The sequence below is a fragment of the Chelonoidis abingdonii genome, chromosome 4 (genome assembly GCF_003597395.2).
Source record: "Chelonoidis abingdonii isolate Lonesome George chromosome 4, CheloAbing_2.0, whole genome shotgun sequence".
Classification (NCBI taxonomy): Eukaryota; Metazoa; Chordata; order Testudines; family Testudinidae; genus Chelonoidis; species Chelonoidis abingdonii.
Window position 1 is genome coordinate 8,675,561 of NC_133772.1, and position 16,512 is coordinate 8,692,072.

At 46.6% G+C, this 16,512-nt stretch overlaps 1 protein-coding gene across 15 annotated transcripts in view; it reads left to right on the forward strand.

Annotated features, from left to right (window-relative positions):
- Positions 1 to 16,512, forward strand: part of DENND2C (DENN domain containing 2C) — a 57,306-nt gene that overhangs the window by 32,862 nt on the left and 7,932 nt on the right. For 7 of the 15 annotated variants that reach the window (XM_032766597.2, XM_032766598.2, XM_032766599.2 and 4 more), the window contains exons 7-17: positions 1,963 to 2,059; positions 2,837 to 2,881; positions 6,394 to 6,581; positions 11,024 to 11,133; positions 11,783 to 11,852; positions 12,317 to 12,394; positions 13,286 to 13,426; positions 13,849 to 13,997; positions 14,601 to 14,778; positions 15,129 to 15,170; positions 15,348 to 15,452. In XM_032766597.2, coding sequence (XP_032622488.1) covers positions 1,963 to 2,059; positions 2,837 to 2,881; positions 6,394 to 6,581; positions 11,024 to 11,133; positions 11,783 to 11,852; positions 12,317 to 12,394; positions 13,286 to 13,426; positions 13,849 to 13,997; positions 14,601 to 14,778; positions 15,129 to 15,170; positions 15,348 to 15,452 — 1,203 coding nt within the window. The remainder of the gene's footprint in view (positions 1 to 1,962; positions 2,060 to 2,836; positions 2,882 to 6,393; positions 6,582 to 11,023; positions 11,134 to 11,782; positions 11,853 to 12,316; positions 12,395 to 13,285; positions 13,427 to 13,848; positions 13,998 to 14,600; positions 14,779 to 15,128; positions 15,171 to 15,347; positions 15,453 to 16,512) is intronic. The other 8 variants (XM_075064804.1, XM_075064803.1, XM_075064805.1 and 5 more) reach the window with 2 other exon arrangements.

Consider the following 16,512-nt stretch of genomic DNA (forward strand, 5'->3'; position numbering starts at 1 on the left):
ATAAACACCTTGCCGGGCAGTAGGGAGCATGGTGTCAAAAACTATGAAGATGCCATGATAGAAAGTAACCTTTATTGGGGGTGAAGTGGGAGGGGAATCCTCCCCAAACACCCAAACCTGTTCCAAAAAGCTGGGAGCAATTTACATGCAGGAAGCATACGTTATTCTCCTGGCACTCAAAGGATTCAGTTGGGATTGCAAGAGAGACTCGGAAAAGGCAAGAAAAGAATTTCAGTCCAAAAAGGCCAATTCTTTCTCAAGCAATAAAAGAAACCTTGCTGCTTTGAGTGCTCCCAGCATCTCTCACTGGTGACTGAAATCTGCAAAATTAGCAGCAATAACAGAAAACTTCTAGGTGAGAGTAACAGAGGGAAGGAAGCCTTCAAGTGAAACAGCAGCTCCTCTGAAGGGTGTCTCTCTGCAGTGTCACTGTATTAACAGAAGGTGTCGGTCACTGCCTCAGAAAACCAGAAGTAGATCAGAAAACGAGGCGAGCCTGAAATTTGGCCTAGTTCACTGAGATGGGGGATGAGGGTTTGAGCTGGAGAACAGGTTCTGTTGGTGACTATCTCCTTTTTATGCAATGTGTGGGGACAGAAATAACTGGGCCCCACCTTACTACCTTTGCTGGGAGCATGTTTGGATTCTTAACACTGGGCAAGAGAGAACTTGACCTCCCCACTGTGTTTAAAAAAATAAATCACCCCACTCCTGAACCTGAAATACCAGCAGGCTCTAACACGTAGCAACAAGGATCTCCCTCCAGTCCTGCCTGCATCTTGGGGCACACAGTGCCTTAGGATGGCAGTAGAAATGCCTTTTAACACCTTCAGTGCCAGTGATGTCCATTTCAGAAATCCTTGCGGGTTTGGTATTAGCAAAGGCTTTAAAAACCAATCAAATCAACAGAAACCCAGCCGCTTCTGCCCTGCATGTTAGAATGCTGGAGCCTTACTCCGTTCTATTGCTTAGCCCACATACAGCAGTGGTAATGTTCAGGTTTCTTCTTCCTGTAGACTGGGTCCCCGTGGGGCAGACACAGCATTCTGTCCCCTCTAGGCATGTTAGAGTAGAGACGCTCCCGAACTTGTGCAAGCATTCCATTCCGGAACGCCTTGTGTAACTCTAATTTTGCCTATGTCGGAAACGTATACCCGACAATTACACGCCCCCAAAAAACCCAAACCGTCTTATTTCTAGCTTACTTTTTCTGTAAGTGTGGATTTGTGTAACCCAGGGTGGGGTGGGTGGGGGGGGGGGGCATCTGTATAGAAAATACTAATGCTTGGGTTTTTTATAACTGTTCAGCTAAGGAAATGCCTTGGGGCAGTTCCCGTGTCTGTTGTGGTGTTACACATACAAAGTAGAGGACTTTGTGCTTTAGAAAACATACCGGGGTCTCAAATTGTCACTGCGTTCTGCACAATCCAAGGAAACTAGGCCAAGCTACGTTGAGGAACTCTGGCTGGGCTCAGAAAAGATTGGGGTACCTGCAGTTGCACAGAGTTCTGGATCCTTTGCAGAAGGCTTTCTGGAGGCAAATCCTACAGGATGCTGCTGCAAGTTCCTTTATGGTTGGTTTGTCTTGTTCGTAGCCTCAGACCTCCCTGTATCCTAGTCCCTGCTGCCTGTGCAGCCTGCTTGATAAGCCAAATATAAAGCTTCTATATAAAGCTAGAGCAGAAGTGCTGCTTGTTTCTTCCTTCTCCATGGTGCTCTGTATGTCTCTGACTCTTGTAGTAATTATTCCCAGTTCTGTTAGACCTGTAGAGTGCCCAGTATCCAGGGAGTGGTATTAACAGCATTGTGACCATATCTCTTTAGCAAGGCTTCTGCAAAGCCTTTCCTGAATGTGGTTGCATCTGCTGAAGGTCTTCTATGTGCTTTGCAGTGTCGCTGCCACCTGCCTCCTCTCATGTGCATGTGGCCTGTATTAACGTTTGCTTTCTCTTTGGATTCCAGCTTGTGTTAAAAATACAGGAGATCTTTGAGTCTAAACGTGGGAAGAAGAGGGTGAAGTTACTCGCTTACACAGGGAAAGAAGCTCCACCAGCAAAAGGTATGGCAACTGCCTGCACCATTCCCTCAATTACATAGCACACATGGGACATGACAACGGACATGTCTAATTCACAACACGCCACAGTCCTGTCAGGATAATGGGGGCTTCATACTGCAGCTACTGCTCAGAGAATGAGCAAACTTTACCACAGCGGTTTGATTTTTCACAGGTGCTGAGCTCCTGCATCTTGCACTGACTCCAGTGGGAGTTGGGTGTTCAGCATCTCTGCAAATCAAGCCCTGTACATCTCTTTAATCCAAGCTTGATAGTGTTACATAGGGAAGATCCCTTTCTGTGGCTGAGTCTTCAGTGCTGGGATAGCTCCATGCTGAGGTGTTAAAGCTATTTGTCATGAGGTCACCTGTTGCTCTCTCATACTGCTTTCAGGTGGCCCTTTTGGGAGAGACACTTGGGTTCCAAAGCCTCTTTGGTTTCCTAACAACTTTAAATAAAGAATACAAACTGTATCCAGCCCCAAAGTTATGCTAACTCACCTAGAGGGCTTAAATACCTATTCAGAATCTCCATTCCTGGTCAATATGTCCCTGGAAGTGGTGAATCTGACTTCATCTCTGATGTTCTTTGGGATTTATATTATTACTAGCGAAGGGCTGCTTTTGCTGAGACTTCTGTAATGAACAAGATGTCTAATGAGCAGCCCTACATGGTGTAGACTTAAGGGAGGTCTTGGATGCAGCCCCTTCTGCAGCCATGGGTGTCACCCACCTTACCATGGCAACTATGATTTTATGGAAGCCTTGTTTCTTGTTTCAGGTGAAACCAGCGGGAATGAAAGTGAGACGGAGAATCTGCCGAAAAGTGAGTGAGTGAGTCACCAGGGCTGGTCCTATTGCCACAGCCTAATTAATTTTTGGCAGGGCTATATGGGATTAGCCACTCCTGAGGTTTTTGTGCTTCCTGTAGATAATGTAGGAAGCTGTTATTCTTGTGTCAAACCAGCTTCTTGTGACAGTGAGATGAAAGGATCTGGATGGAACTGAGTCTGCATGTCGAGCCCTGTCATAGCTTTCTACTCAGATTTGAACCTTAGTGTTCATAAAATGAGAAGCTAGCATGAAACCTCCAAGCTTAATTACCAGCTTGGATCTGATATCGCTGCCACCAGCCAAAAATTTCAGTGTTTTGGCTCACTCTGGTCTCCCCAAAACCTTCCCTGGGGGACCCCAAGATTCAGAGGCCCCGAGTCTCACACCAAAGGGAAAACAACCTCCTCCCCTTGTCCCTCCTCTTTATCTCATCCCCAGCTCCCCTCCCTGGTTATCCTGGTGATACTGTACTTAAACTCCTTGAATTACAAAACAGAGAGGGAAATTTACCTTCCCCCCCCTCCTTCTCCCTGAGGCTGCACAGATTCACTCTCCGTAAATCTACACAAAGAGAATTTCCTTCCCTTCGTTCCTTAGCCTAACCCAGAGAAAACTCAAACAGGTCTTAAAAAAAGAAGCTTTATATAAAAAGAAAGAAAAAAGACATAAAATATCTCTGTATTAGGTGAACAATACAGGGTCAATTACTTAAAGAAAAATATGAATAAACAGTCTTATTAAAAAGATATCCATTAAAACATTCCGCAAAATACACACAAATGTAAAACAAAAAAAACAACAATAAAAGCTTACTGTCTTTTCTACTTTGTACTCACCAACTTGGAAACTGAAATTAGAAAGCTTGAAGATAGAAGGTCCCTCTCAAATAGCTGAGACCAGACAAAAACCACCAGACCCAAACATCCCTCCCTGAACTTTATAAAATCCGGTTTCCTGAATGTCCGCTTGTCAGTGTGTTTGGTTCCCTTTGTTAACCTTAACAGTGGAAGAAGAAACATTAACCCTTAGCTATCTTATGACACGCCCCAAATCACAGAACAGTGAAACGTCACTGGCAGATTTCTTTTCTAGAACTTAAGACTAAACAGATTTAATAAAACAACATGCCACCTTTACATATACTACTGAAGTAATGTAAACTACAAGACTTCTACATCTTAAGGACAAGTTTAATACCAAGTGATTCGGGAAACCTCACAGGAAGGAGTGCATCGCACTTTGTTAGATAGCTCCCAAAATGTGTGAATTTCAAATATCAAATCTTGGAGAGCTAAAACTCCAAACGAAGAAGTTTTTGTGTTCCCTTGGCAGTATGAAGCCACTTCACGCAGCAATGGTCAGTTTGTAGCTGAAACTGCCGTCCCCAAACGTACGGCGTAGCTTTTCCAGGGCGTCACAATGGCGCATAGCATTCCTTGTCCAACTGAACTGACCAGTGAACTTCCCTCTCAGTTTCTTGCTGAAGAAACACGACGGATGGAAGTTGGATCCGGGTCCTTCCTGCATGTAGAACTGCTCCTATACCAGCTAGAATGCATCGGTGGTTACTAGAATGGTTGTCAAAGTCCCGGAGCCCTAGCACAGGTCAGACGTGAGCATCGTCCTTAAGTTGGGATAAAGGCCTCCTGACACCATGCAGTCACTTAACCTGCATTGGCTTGGGTCTTTTTGGTCAGGTCGGTCAGTGGGGCACGATTTGCTGTAGGTGTAACAAATCGCCTGTAAAAATAAACCGATCCACAGAGCCAAGAAAGATGGGACACCGCTTTTCTTCTTGACTTTGGGACAGGCCAGCTTTGGATAGCCATCACTCTGGCCTGTAGGGGTTATGGTTCCTCGACCCGGTCAATTACTTAAAAGAAAAATAGAACAAAACAGCCTATCAAAAGATATCACTTTAAACACTACCAGTACAAACACAACCAGTATACTAATTATGTCTAGCTCTTGGTAACCACAACCAATTGGAAACTGAAAGAAGAGACCTGAAGAATAGAAATCCCCTCAATATAGCTGAGAGGCCTAAGACAAAGACCACAGATCCCAACATTTCCTCCCGGGCTTGAGCCTTTAAAAAAATTCAGTTCCTGATTGGTCTTTCCTCCTTGTCAGGTGTTGGTTCCTTTTGTTAACCGTTTACAGGTGAATAGAAACATTAACCCTTACAGATATCTGTTTAGACAAGCCCTATTCCGAGGTCTCAGCCTCTTGGCGTGGCCACTGTCACGCTGCCACACTCCTGGTCGACTTCCTCTAATAAATGCAGTTCTTGAAGTAGCTCACACCTCATGATTCCTCGGTGCTCAGAACTGAGACATACCCTTTTCTCGTCAACTGTTTGCCAATGCTGCAAAATGCCCTTTTGGAAGTATCAGTCGAGAGAAGATAGTTTTGGTTTTCCTTGGCTTGACATAAACACTGATGGGACAACCAGAACTACAGCTCAGATCTAGGCATACCAGTGCTGACTGATCTGCTCTATTGCACGAATGGATCGAGCTCCACTTCCCGAGTTGAGAAATGAAATAATAAAAAATTTGCCTGCAACCCTGAACTTACTACAGATGAATCTGTCTAGCATGCCTGTTAATGTGATAGCTACGTGCTGGAAGTACCCAGTGACAAGGAACCAGTTGGATTGATTTAAATGTTTCCTTCCCGTAGATGACATACAAAAGCCCGTAATTTGGGGCTGATGGCAAAACTCTATCCCTCTGTGTTGCGGGGTGGGGGGGAGGTGGTAGGCTGTCTTAAAATAGAGCAAATGAGTCACCGAGTGAGTCTGGCCGGATTGTACAAACCCACAGAGCATGTGTCAGACCCTTTGCAGCCCCCTGGCTATGCCAGCGTTTCCCATGCGTCTTGTAGGGAGAGTCTGATGCTGCGTGGGACAGGCTGGATGGGGTGGAGGGGAGGAGATGGATTCTGCCTCCATTTTGAATTCCCTTGCTGCTAAAGTTGTTACTCTTATGAGTGGAGTGTAGCAGCATTATGGAGATTTCCCACCCCCCCCGCCACACATGCCCCATTGTGAAAAGGGGCCTCATTCTGTCAGTCTTCCCCATCAGCAGTCCTGTTAGCACTCAGACACATGAGTTCTTCGGTGCTGCTAGAGGTTAGGGGGGAGTCTCTGGGCCATGACAAAAAATCAGCCTATGGGGCATTGAAGGTGTTGGGCTGCTGATAAAATCCACCAGGCAAATGGGCTGGGGACATTATTGCGTCTCTGTGGGTGCTTTGTGCTGGTGGGAACTGAGCTGGGATGTCCTGCTCTGGGAAGGAGGCACGAGGCTTAATGTTGGGACCTGATGTCCATTCTAGCTCTGCCACTCACCTGCTCTGTGACCTTGGGCAAGTCCTTTCACCTCTTCACTTGTGAAATGCAAGTAATGAGACTTCCCCTTGTTTAAACACTTGGAGAGCCTCAGATGATCACAGTTACAGCCTCAGCCTCCAGTCACTGAATTGGTCCTTCTCTCTTAGGTCACCACAAACGCCTGCTGCAAGTACAGTTGACCTCCAAGAGGAACCCGCACTATCAGACCCTGGAGCGGGATCTGATTGAATTCCAGGAGCAGCAGCTGTTTGAGCTTTTTGTGGTGGTGTCCCTGCAGAAGAAGCAGTCAGAGATGACGTACACCCCGCAGGTCATACAGCAGTTCCCCAGCAAGGTGGGTGCCGCGTAGATGCCCAGTCCCATCAGCTTCACTGTATCTGCTGATTTATTTTTCCCTCCCTCCATTTCCTTGGCTCTCTGCAGATGAGCAGAGCCAGGATGTCCAGTTGTTAGGGTCTAACCGCCTGGGTTCAACTTCTGGCTCTGCCACAGACTCTGAGTAAGTCACCCATCCTCTATCTCTCATTTCCCTGATGACAGCACTTCACTACCTCACAGGGTTGTTAGGAGGAAAACACAGTAAAGACTGTGCGATGCTTGGGGCACTATATTAACGGGACCGTAGATAGATACTCTACTCCTGGAAAGGGTGAATTTCTTCATCATTTATATGACCAGAAGGGACCACTGTGATCATCTGGTCTGACCTCCTGTGTAGCACAGGCCCCAGGCCTTCCTTGAATTAACTCCTGTTTGAACTACTGCGCATCTTTAAAAAAAAAAAAAAAATCTTATCTATCATTTATCTGTCCAATTTTCATTTAAAAATTCAAGAGATGGAGAATGCACTACCACAACCCTTGGTAAATTGTTCCAGTGGTTAATTACTCTCATCGTTAAAATTTTGCACCTAATTTCAAGTCTGAATTTGTCTAGCTTCAAATTGAGGCCGTCGGATCTTGTTATACCTCTGTCTGTTAGCCCAATGTTATTGAATTTGTTACTGGGTAGATACTTGCAGACTGAACAAGTCACGTAACCTCTTTAAGCTAAGCAGATTGAGCTCCTTGACTCTTTCATTATACGGCACACTTTCCAATCTTTTAATCATTCTCATGGCTCTTCTCCAAACCTTTTCCAATTGATCAACATCCTCCTTGAGCTGTGGGCACCAGAACTGGACATAATATTCCAGCAGCGGTCACACCAGTGCCAAATACAGAGGTAAAATAACCTCTCTAGACTTCTATGCAAGATTTTCCAGTTTTTTTTATATCCAAGAATCATATTAGCCCTTTTGGCCATGGTGTCTCACTGAGAGCTCATGTTCAGCTGATTATTCACCATAACCCCCAAGTCCTTTTCACAATGTGCAGCCAGCCTGTGAGTTTGGCCTGCCTTCTTTTGTTCCCAGAGATATGATTTGACATTTGGCCAGGACCGGCGCCAGTGTGTTTGGCGCCCTAGGCGCACGGCCATTTCGCCGCCCCGCGCGCTGCTTCTGCGGCTCCGGTGGAGCGCCTGCGGCAGGTCCACCAGAGCCGCCTGCCGCCCCCCTGGCAAAATGCCGCCCCCCAATAATCCTGATGCCCTAGGCGATTGCCTAGGTCTCCTAAGTGGAAGCACCGGCCCTGCATTTGGCCATATTAAAATGCATATCACTTCAAGATTTTCATGGGGAAAACATCCTCTCCTGTGACACTTGCCTTGCTACACGCGAAGAGGGAGTGGCACAACCCAATCCTTGATTCTTACTGATCCTGCAGTGTTTGAACCTGTTTGCTCTGGAGCCTCTCAGAAGGTGAGGAATTTTCTCTTCTCTCTGGTCTCCTGAAGGGTGCTAGTAGAAAGTGATTTAAATGCTGGTCCAAAGAGACAGTTTTACTCCAGTTGTTAACCTTGCTGCTTTAAATCCTGTACGTGCATGCAGCCATTCCTTCTCCCTTTTAAGTGTGGCGATAGAGTGGGAGAACAGCAGGGTCCAGCATGTAATTAGACGGTGTGTCACTTGGAGCAGTTATTAAACCTGTTCTGGCTTTCACATGAGAGGGGTAAAGCTGCTGTGCAGAGCCCTAAAGTGCCCAGGCAACAGTTAACTTGGGCCTGTCCTCTCCTGCAGTATAAACAGTAATTTACCAAGTTCCTTTTGTAGTATGGATACAGCTGGGTTTGTGTTGTGGCAGGCTGTATTCTGCTTCCCAGCACATGGGGCTTCAGATGCATTTCCACAGAGTGATCTGATACTGATCCAGTGTCCTGGATGTGTCAAAACCCACGAAGAACCTAGTGTTAGTGGGACAATCACCCCTAGAATCTGGTATTGTTGGTGGGATTGGCAGGGAATAGAAGCACACTCTTCTCTTGCAGTTGCTTAGTGCTGAGAGAGAATCAAGCCCAGGAGGGGTTTGGGTTTCCTCTGAAGTCATTTGAACTGAGCTGCTGAGCCCTTTTATGAAATGAGAACTGCTTTCCCCTCTCCATGCTGGCAGGGCTGGAAGAGATTATTTATTTTTACTTCTTGTGGAAGGTGCTCAGATACCAGTGACAGGGACCTTCTCAAAGCCTGGGCAGACAATAACATCTGAAAACTCTGTTCAGTGTAGGACCATGGAGCAAACTACAATTCACCTCCCTATAGATCTGAAATTTATCACCCGTCTCGCTCCTTACAGTTCTGGTCACACCAGGGCTAGTGTGAGGGATCTCTGAGGCTGCCCTTTGCTACATGTTCGGATCTGAACATGCAGAATGAAAGCCTTGCTGTAGTCGATAAGTTTGCTTATGGCTCTGTAGCTGGCATAGTTCGTCTCAGTTTTGTTCCGTTTGCTTTACGCGGCTTTTCATCTTGATATTTGGAGAAAAAGAGAATGAAACCCCATGGAATCTAGTCGCTGTTTCCTATGTGGCATGAGTCAACACATCCCTCCTTGTCTGTGTATCAACAGCAGCCAGGATGAGGTCAGTCTAGCTTTGGCTCTACAGTTGCATTTCCTCTCCTCTCCTGTGGGCTGTGTCAGCAGTGCACCACAAGATACTGTGGATTTTCAAAGTTTCCAGAAAAGAAGTCTCCCTGCTTCTTGCAAAAAGAAAAGTTTATTGTTGGGAATTAGCATGCCCTTTCCGTAAGGGGTGCAGTCATCCCACCATTATGGGAGGGTAACTGCAGCTGCAAGAGAACCTACTGTGTCCAGAGCGCCAAGGGTTTGACATGCCCTTGAGAGGATTATGGTTAAACAGACTCGGTGACTCATGGAACACGGAAAGGAACACTGCCAGTCCCAGAGAGCAGGCTCAGTTCAACAGGGTGAAAATGAGCGGCGCTGATAAACTCCCAATATTGAAAGGCAGTGAAAATGTGGTTTGAGTGAGTTCTTCCTCCCTGTGACCATCAGAGCCTTTGGGGAGGAGCAGAGCATCTTCATTCCTTACCACACTCCTCAGTGGATCAATTCCAGTCTGCACCACATGGCTGTTGGCCTGGTTTTATAATGATACTGACAAAACTAATGATTTTCTCAATGTCTGTTTACCCTTTGCCTGATTTTAGAATATTTTGTTGAATATAACCACATTTACACAGGAGGGTCTTTCATGCTGGGATTCATGAGGAAATGTCATACCAGTAATTAGGGAGCGCTGATTATACCTTGGGTGCTGTGATTACAGATAAGTCTTGACTCTAAAAATAGCATTGCTCCCAAGTAATCTGCCTGTCCCCCTCTTCCATGGGCTGCCTGGGGCCAGCAAAACTCCTGTTTAACGGGCATCCTTTGGAGACCAGCCACGCTACCTTTCTAACCTGTCTCATCTTCTGACACTTGAAGTGATGTTGAAATTCCCGCTGAACTATGTAGTGATTCCCAAATATGACTTGCATTCCTTGGAAAAGACCATATGGTTTTCTGTCTCTGTTTCCCATAAGTGGTTGAATCCCTTACTCCAAATGCAGCTGAGTCAGTGGTCCCACAGAGAAGCACTAAAGGAATCCCCCTCTGTCCTTCCTGAGCAATTCTGAAGGTGGAGGTGCTCCTGTTCTCTCTAAGGGACTTTGACTTGGGCTGAGTGGAAGTAACTGCAGTACCTGATGTCAAAGAATTTGTGCCCTTCTCATCTCTTAATGATGCATGAAACCTTGCTCCTTTCCCTCCCTTTGTAACAGACCATAGAAGGGATGTACTCTCCTTACTGTGCAAACTGGGATCTCAGCCTATTACAGACACAAGTATAACCTTGAGAAGATATTTCTGTTCTGTGTTAGTATCATGGCATCTCCTCTCAAGAGGACTGAGTGGGACAGTCTCATCCTGCAGTGATCACTAGGGGGAGCTCTCCCAGTTTTATTCCATTATAATCTGGGAAATGCCACTAAGCTATATCCTCACTAAGCCTATTAGGCACAGGATGTAGCAAAAAGTCTGTTCCATTGGAAACGTGGGACCAGGAATTAGCTTTTCTTTTTGGGGAGCTGAGCATTGAAACTGTTTAATGATACATAAGTATGTACCCGACCCATAAGAGACCTGGGCTGAATCTGTTGTCAAGGCTGAACAGGGGCTCTGTGCTTTGAGCTGCATGGAGCAGTATGAGAGGAAGCTGGGAATTTGGTGTAGCCAGAGTATATTCTCCTGGAGTCCCTACATGAGGCTTTTGGGGGTTGATGCACACAAGCCCCTGCTGCAGGGTGGATAGTATGCCTATTACAGTGAATGCTGCTGCCATTGTTATCTGTGATGCTGGGAGAACTGCCCTGTATAAGAGCCATGTTACCTTTCCCAGCCCGAGCATCCCTTCAGGCAGTCAAAGGATACCGAGGAGAGGCTAAAGGTCATCCCCAAGTTCTGCTTTCCAGATCCTAAAGCCTGGTTTCCAACATCAGAGCTCAAAAGGTAAAGGCTGGTGTTGTGAATAGATCCTGGTTGCTGGGTTCCTACTGAAGTAACTGAGAGACATGTGGTGCTGGTGCTGGGTTTGTAGGCATCTGCCAGCCACTCTGGCAAAGCCCAGGTGGCTGTAGCTGAATCAGGATGAAATGGAGGAGATAGGCCAAGGGAAGGAGAACTTGCTGGAAGTTTTGATCCCAAAATCTAGGGGAAGATGAGGTGCAGGGGTGGTCCCCTCCATCCCCTGCAGGGCCATCTCTCTACTCATCCGCATTCCTGCTACTCCCAGCAGAGCCTCTAGCTTATGTAGAGTCTGCAGCACTGTCCCGGGGTTAGTTCCTGCCCACGTTGGCTGCTGCTATTGGTGCTCGGCAGAGTGGAGGAGCTTGGAGACAGCATCATGATGGGGAATCTTCCGCAGCCTACAGGCATCCTGTCCCGCTATGTGTGGGAGAGAGAGAATCCAAAGCCAGGGAGCAGCTCTCTAGGTCTGCCACATTGAGATCAAAGGGCTGCAGATGGGGGTGTGTGGGGTGTTGCACTTGCTCCATGTTACATCTGCCCCCGACTGACCTGTTCCCCTGTGAATCCCCCCTCCTCCACCGTCAGTGAATTGCATGGTGAGTCTGACTCTGACTGTTCTTGGGCTCCCCAGTGAAACCTTTTCCTTCGTGCTGACAGGCGAGGATGGCAGCCGCTGGTTCGGTTACTGCAAGAAGCTCTTGGTAAGCTGCTGTTTGTGAGACATGCTGACATAGAGAGGGTCCACACTGATGGGGTTGGAGGGTTTTGCGATCCAGCTAGGACCTAGATCAGCAGCAGCTTGTTGGCTAGGTATGAGCTGCATTGCTCTTAACGCTGGTTCTGGGGTTACCAGCCCTCTGACAGAGGGTAGAGCAGCAGTGTAGAGGAAGGTGCATGGTGTTGTCAGTATCCCATGGCACACAATGCCTAGAATGTAGTTTGTGTGCGCGCGTGCACGAGAGCCAGTTCTTGGGACTCATTACTTTGAGTTTCTTTTTGAGCGCAGAGGGATTTGTAGCAAAAAGCACACGGTGTGAAATCCAATCACATGGGCTGAATATGTTGGGAGGCTACAATATCACTCAAGCGCTAGCATGGGCATTCGCTGCCTTGCTTCCCTTGCTCTGCTCCAGGTGTAACTTTCTGCGTTCCCCTTGCCTTGTAGCCAGAAGGGAAAGGGAAACGGCTCCCAGAGGTGTACTGCATGGTGAGCCGTCTAGGCTGCTTCAACCTCTTCTCCAAGGTGAGTGAGCAGCCTACCCCACGTGCTACAACCTGTCACATCAGAGTCAGACCTGTGCCTCTCAAAATGCCTTCCTGACAGTTTGAGAGCTCCAGGAAATAGCTGAGCTGCTGCAGTACAGCTTCTAATAGCATTGCTGCATCTGACAATAGTAACCTTGACCCAGGGCAGGTTGGTTCCCTGCTGCATGTTACCTAGTGCTTTGTCTAGCCCAGTTTAAATGACTCCAGCACTTGGCAGACCATTGCACAGCCAAATCCACTGCAGTCTCAGGAAAAGGTTCCTAATGCCAAGTCTTAGTGTCTCTTCTCTTCATGTCATCTCCTCATTCCTACTTACATGCCCATGGGGTGTGCAGATATCGGTTAGTTGCCATGTCAGTGATTCTATTCTGACTGGTTTCACAGCTCTGTAACTAAATATCTGTGACCACTATATGCTTGTCTGGGAGGAATCCGATATTCTGAACAGATTGTGAAGAGGGGTAAAAGGGATGTCTCAAAACTGAAGGTACTTGACACTGCTGGAAATCAGCCCATTAAATTCCAGGAGCAGTTTTATTCCCAAGTGGGCATGTCCCTCCTATGATAGGAGTTCTCAGCAATGTAATGAGATTTATTGACCACGCTGGGGCCTACAGAGCCAGTTCCTTGCTTCCATTCATGGTATCACCAGCTGACTTTTAACATTATCCACTCTCTGTTGGCCTTTTGGTGTCCCTATGTGACACATCTGTGCAGGAGCGCTCCCCAAGGTGTGAGTCAAGGTGTAAATCTGGATTAGAGCCCTGATTATTGAAGCTTCAGTTTGTGGTCAAACATCTAGGGGTATTTTTCATCCCTAGTCCTGTCTTGGGTGACAATACAGCAACCAGAGATTGTTTTCCTGCAGATTCTGGATGAGGTAGAGAAGAGACGAGAGATGTCCCCAGCCTTGGTGCACCCGTTCATGCGCAGTGTCATGGAGGCCCCTTTCCCTGCTCCTGGACGCACAATTACTGTGAAGAGCTTCCTGCCAGGAGCAGGAAATGAGGTAACTGTGAAACCAGGACTTGGCTGCAGATCTAGGTCGCTGTCTGTATAAGGTGACAGTGTGTGCCTGGTATAGTGGTGCTTGAGCGGTTTGCTGTTGTGCAGTGCTGGCTGTAGATTTCTCAAAGTGAGGATTGTTTCTTAGTCTCCATACAAGTCACTGGAGACACTTATGCTGCCAAGAAAGTTAAACTACAATAGAAAGGAATCTTGAGACTTTTGTAGAGAAGGAGTGAGCTCAGTACCTTGCACCACTCTCCAAGGGTGAGACAGAGCATATGACACTCATGAGCCTTTGCATCCCACTTTTGGTAGAGCATCCATTGTTTTGTTTTCAGACACACTTCCAAATCCCCAGGTCTGTCTCTGCATTGCAGTCTCGCTGTGCATCTCTGACTCCTTGCATCTCTGCTTTGTTTTCAGGTCATTGAACTCTGCCGTCCATTGGATTCCCGGCTGGAACACGTGGATTTCGAGCGCTTGTTTAAGTGCCTTAGCGTCTGCCATCTGATCCGGGTGTGTGCCTCTCTCCTGCTGGAAAGGAGGGTGATCTTTGTTGCGGACAATCTGAGGTGAGAAATGAGTCAAACACATCTTGCTTTAAGAAGTTCCATGTTTTCTTCTGCTTCTGTGCCCTTTTTCCTGAATAAATTAATGTTTTATATTTCTTTGAAATAGTTGCCTTTTAAGAGCTTCCTGGGGCTCTGTGTGTGCTAAGAACTTGAGAGTGCACAAGTTGCCCAAGGCTCTAGGCATGTGGGTGTAGGATCTTCAGGCTGCCCTGGGCTCCATTCATATGGACAGTCAGTCAAGACTCTGTTTTTCATTCTGCATGTGAAAATTTAACCTGAGTTTTAACTGCAAACCTGTTAAAAACTAGATCAGAAGTTGAGTCTAAATGGTGCACTTCAAAAGGAGACAAGGGAGCATTTAGCATGTGACCTAACAAGACAGACTTTGTCAGCTGTGTGTGCTGCTGCTGTTCCCAGCTCCCTTTTGAAGATCAGGATGTGAATAAGTGACGGTGTAAATGGAGACCTTAGGGTTCTTCTCAGTCCTGGTGTGTATGAATTATGTTTTCCCTGAGTACTGGGCACTTGTCACTTAACTCTGTAGCTGGGATCTGACCATTTAATGTGCTGACAATTCATTAGGTGGTTTTTCTCTCCCTCTAGCACCTTGTCTAAATGTGGCCATGCTGTGGTAGCAACACTTTACCCCTTCACTTGGCAACACACCTACATTCCTGTTCTACCAGCATCCATGATTGATATTGTCTGCTCTCCAACCCCATTCCTTATTGGCATTCTTTCTTGCTCCTTACCGCAGCTCCAGGATCTGCCCATAGAAGAGGTGAGACTTGGGGATGTTACAAAGGAAATGCAAGGGGTAGTTCAGATGCTGCTGGCCTACCAACCATGTGGGAGGAATTCTGTGGATTGTTTTATTTTGCAAACATACTAAATTCTCCCTTAATATGGCGCACACAGAATCTGTTGGTGACTTGCCAGCCACTTATCAATGTTCCACAGGCTTTTATTTTCTAAATTCCTTAATTTTCACTGTTTTGAAAGACTGGATACGTTTATGTCTAATGTGTGGCTTGCGTGGTTCTGTGACTGGTGCTTTTCTCTCTATAGCTGCATATTTCATACTTGAGCTAGGCATAATAATGGTTAATGTGTCTGCTTCTCTTTCCCCAGGTACTGATTGTTGATCTTTGTGCTGACAGCTTTCTGCAACAGGTGAGTGAAATAACCTTTCTGATGGCTGCCCAGCATATAGGGCAAAGGGTCACTCTGTAGGGCATCACAGGATAAATATGTGCAAGAAACACAACCAAGTGCCAGCCCAAACAGACCTAGATCTGCAGGGCTTCAAAGATAGGACTAAGTGGCGCCTTCCTTCTGATTCTCTGTTAGAGGGAGATGGTACTGGCCTGCAAGTTCCAGAGTTTGGATGGCATACGTGATCCTCAATCAACGTACTACTTACTTGGCTTATGCTTAGGGCTGGCCCAGATATCTGTAAGTGCTTTCTCTGTGTGGCGTAAGAACACTAGGCTTCTGTGTTGCTTCGACCTCACTCTGGCCTTCTGTTCAAGGTAAGGCAGCTGAGATTCTGATGTGGAATGAGATGGTTGGGCATTGTAAGGTTGGAAACTGAGGCATGAGTCCACTCAATTTAGGCTTAATCAGTTTTTCCCTTTATACATTTTCAAACAGAATATTGTCAGTTCTGATTTTTGATTTTTATATAATATAATATAATATTATAAAGCAACTGGATAGCGTAGTGGTTAAGAGCGCCGCCCTTTGATACGAGAGACCGGGGTTCAAATCCCGGTTGGTACCCAACTTTCCAGTAGGGATCCTTGGGCAAAAGACCCCCTAATGCTTCACCTGCCTACCTCAAATATGAGAGTGACACAAACTAGGAGAGTCATGCCAGCTCGGATGTGGCCCGGATTAACAAGGTCCGCGCCAGATGTTGAGGAACCAGGACAATCTGACGATAAGTGGGCTACTGGAACAAATCATTCATGGACAAGACAAGAGAACCTGGAATTGATGGAATGCTACTACAACAGTAGACCTAATGAGAGGGGATATATGAAACGTATGAGGGGACTATGGATGGACAAAAGACCTACATCCACACTTACTGAGAAACACTAGTTACCCGACGCTTCAACATAGTAAAGAGGAAGCTGCTCTTACAGCCTGAGATAGACCAACTCCACATTACATCCCAGACTCAAGAAGATCTGGAAGAACAAGTGGATGTGCAGCCCCCACACCTGAAGCTGAAACTTCACTGCCACCCCCTCCATTGCAGAGCACAGCAGCTGATATGAGGCATAAGATCACGGAAAAACTACCTACAGTCAATCCTCGAGACCGATTACTAAGGCTCATTGGAGATGTACCATCAGATAGTATGTTAGAAGATGCCAATAGAGCCCTCATGACAATCCCTACTACCACCATAATTCAAACCAATGAACTGGTATACGCTACAGCCTCTGTAATCCTGGAGATGCTTGGCTACACGATCAAGAAGAACAACAGTATGTACCCACCCTGG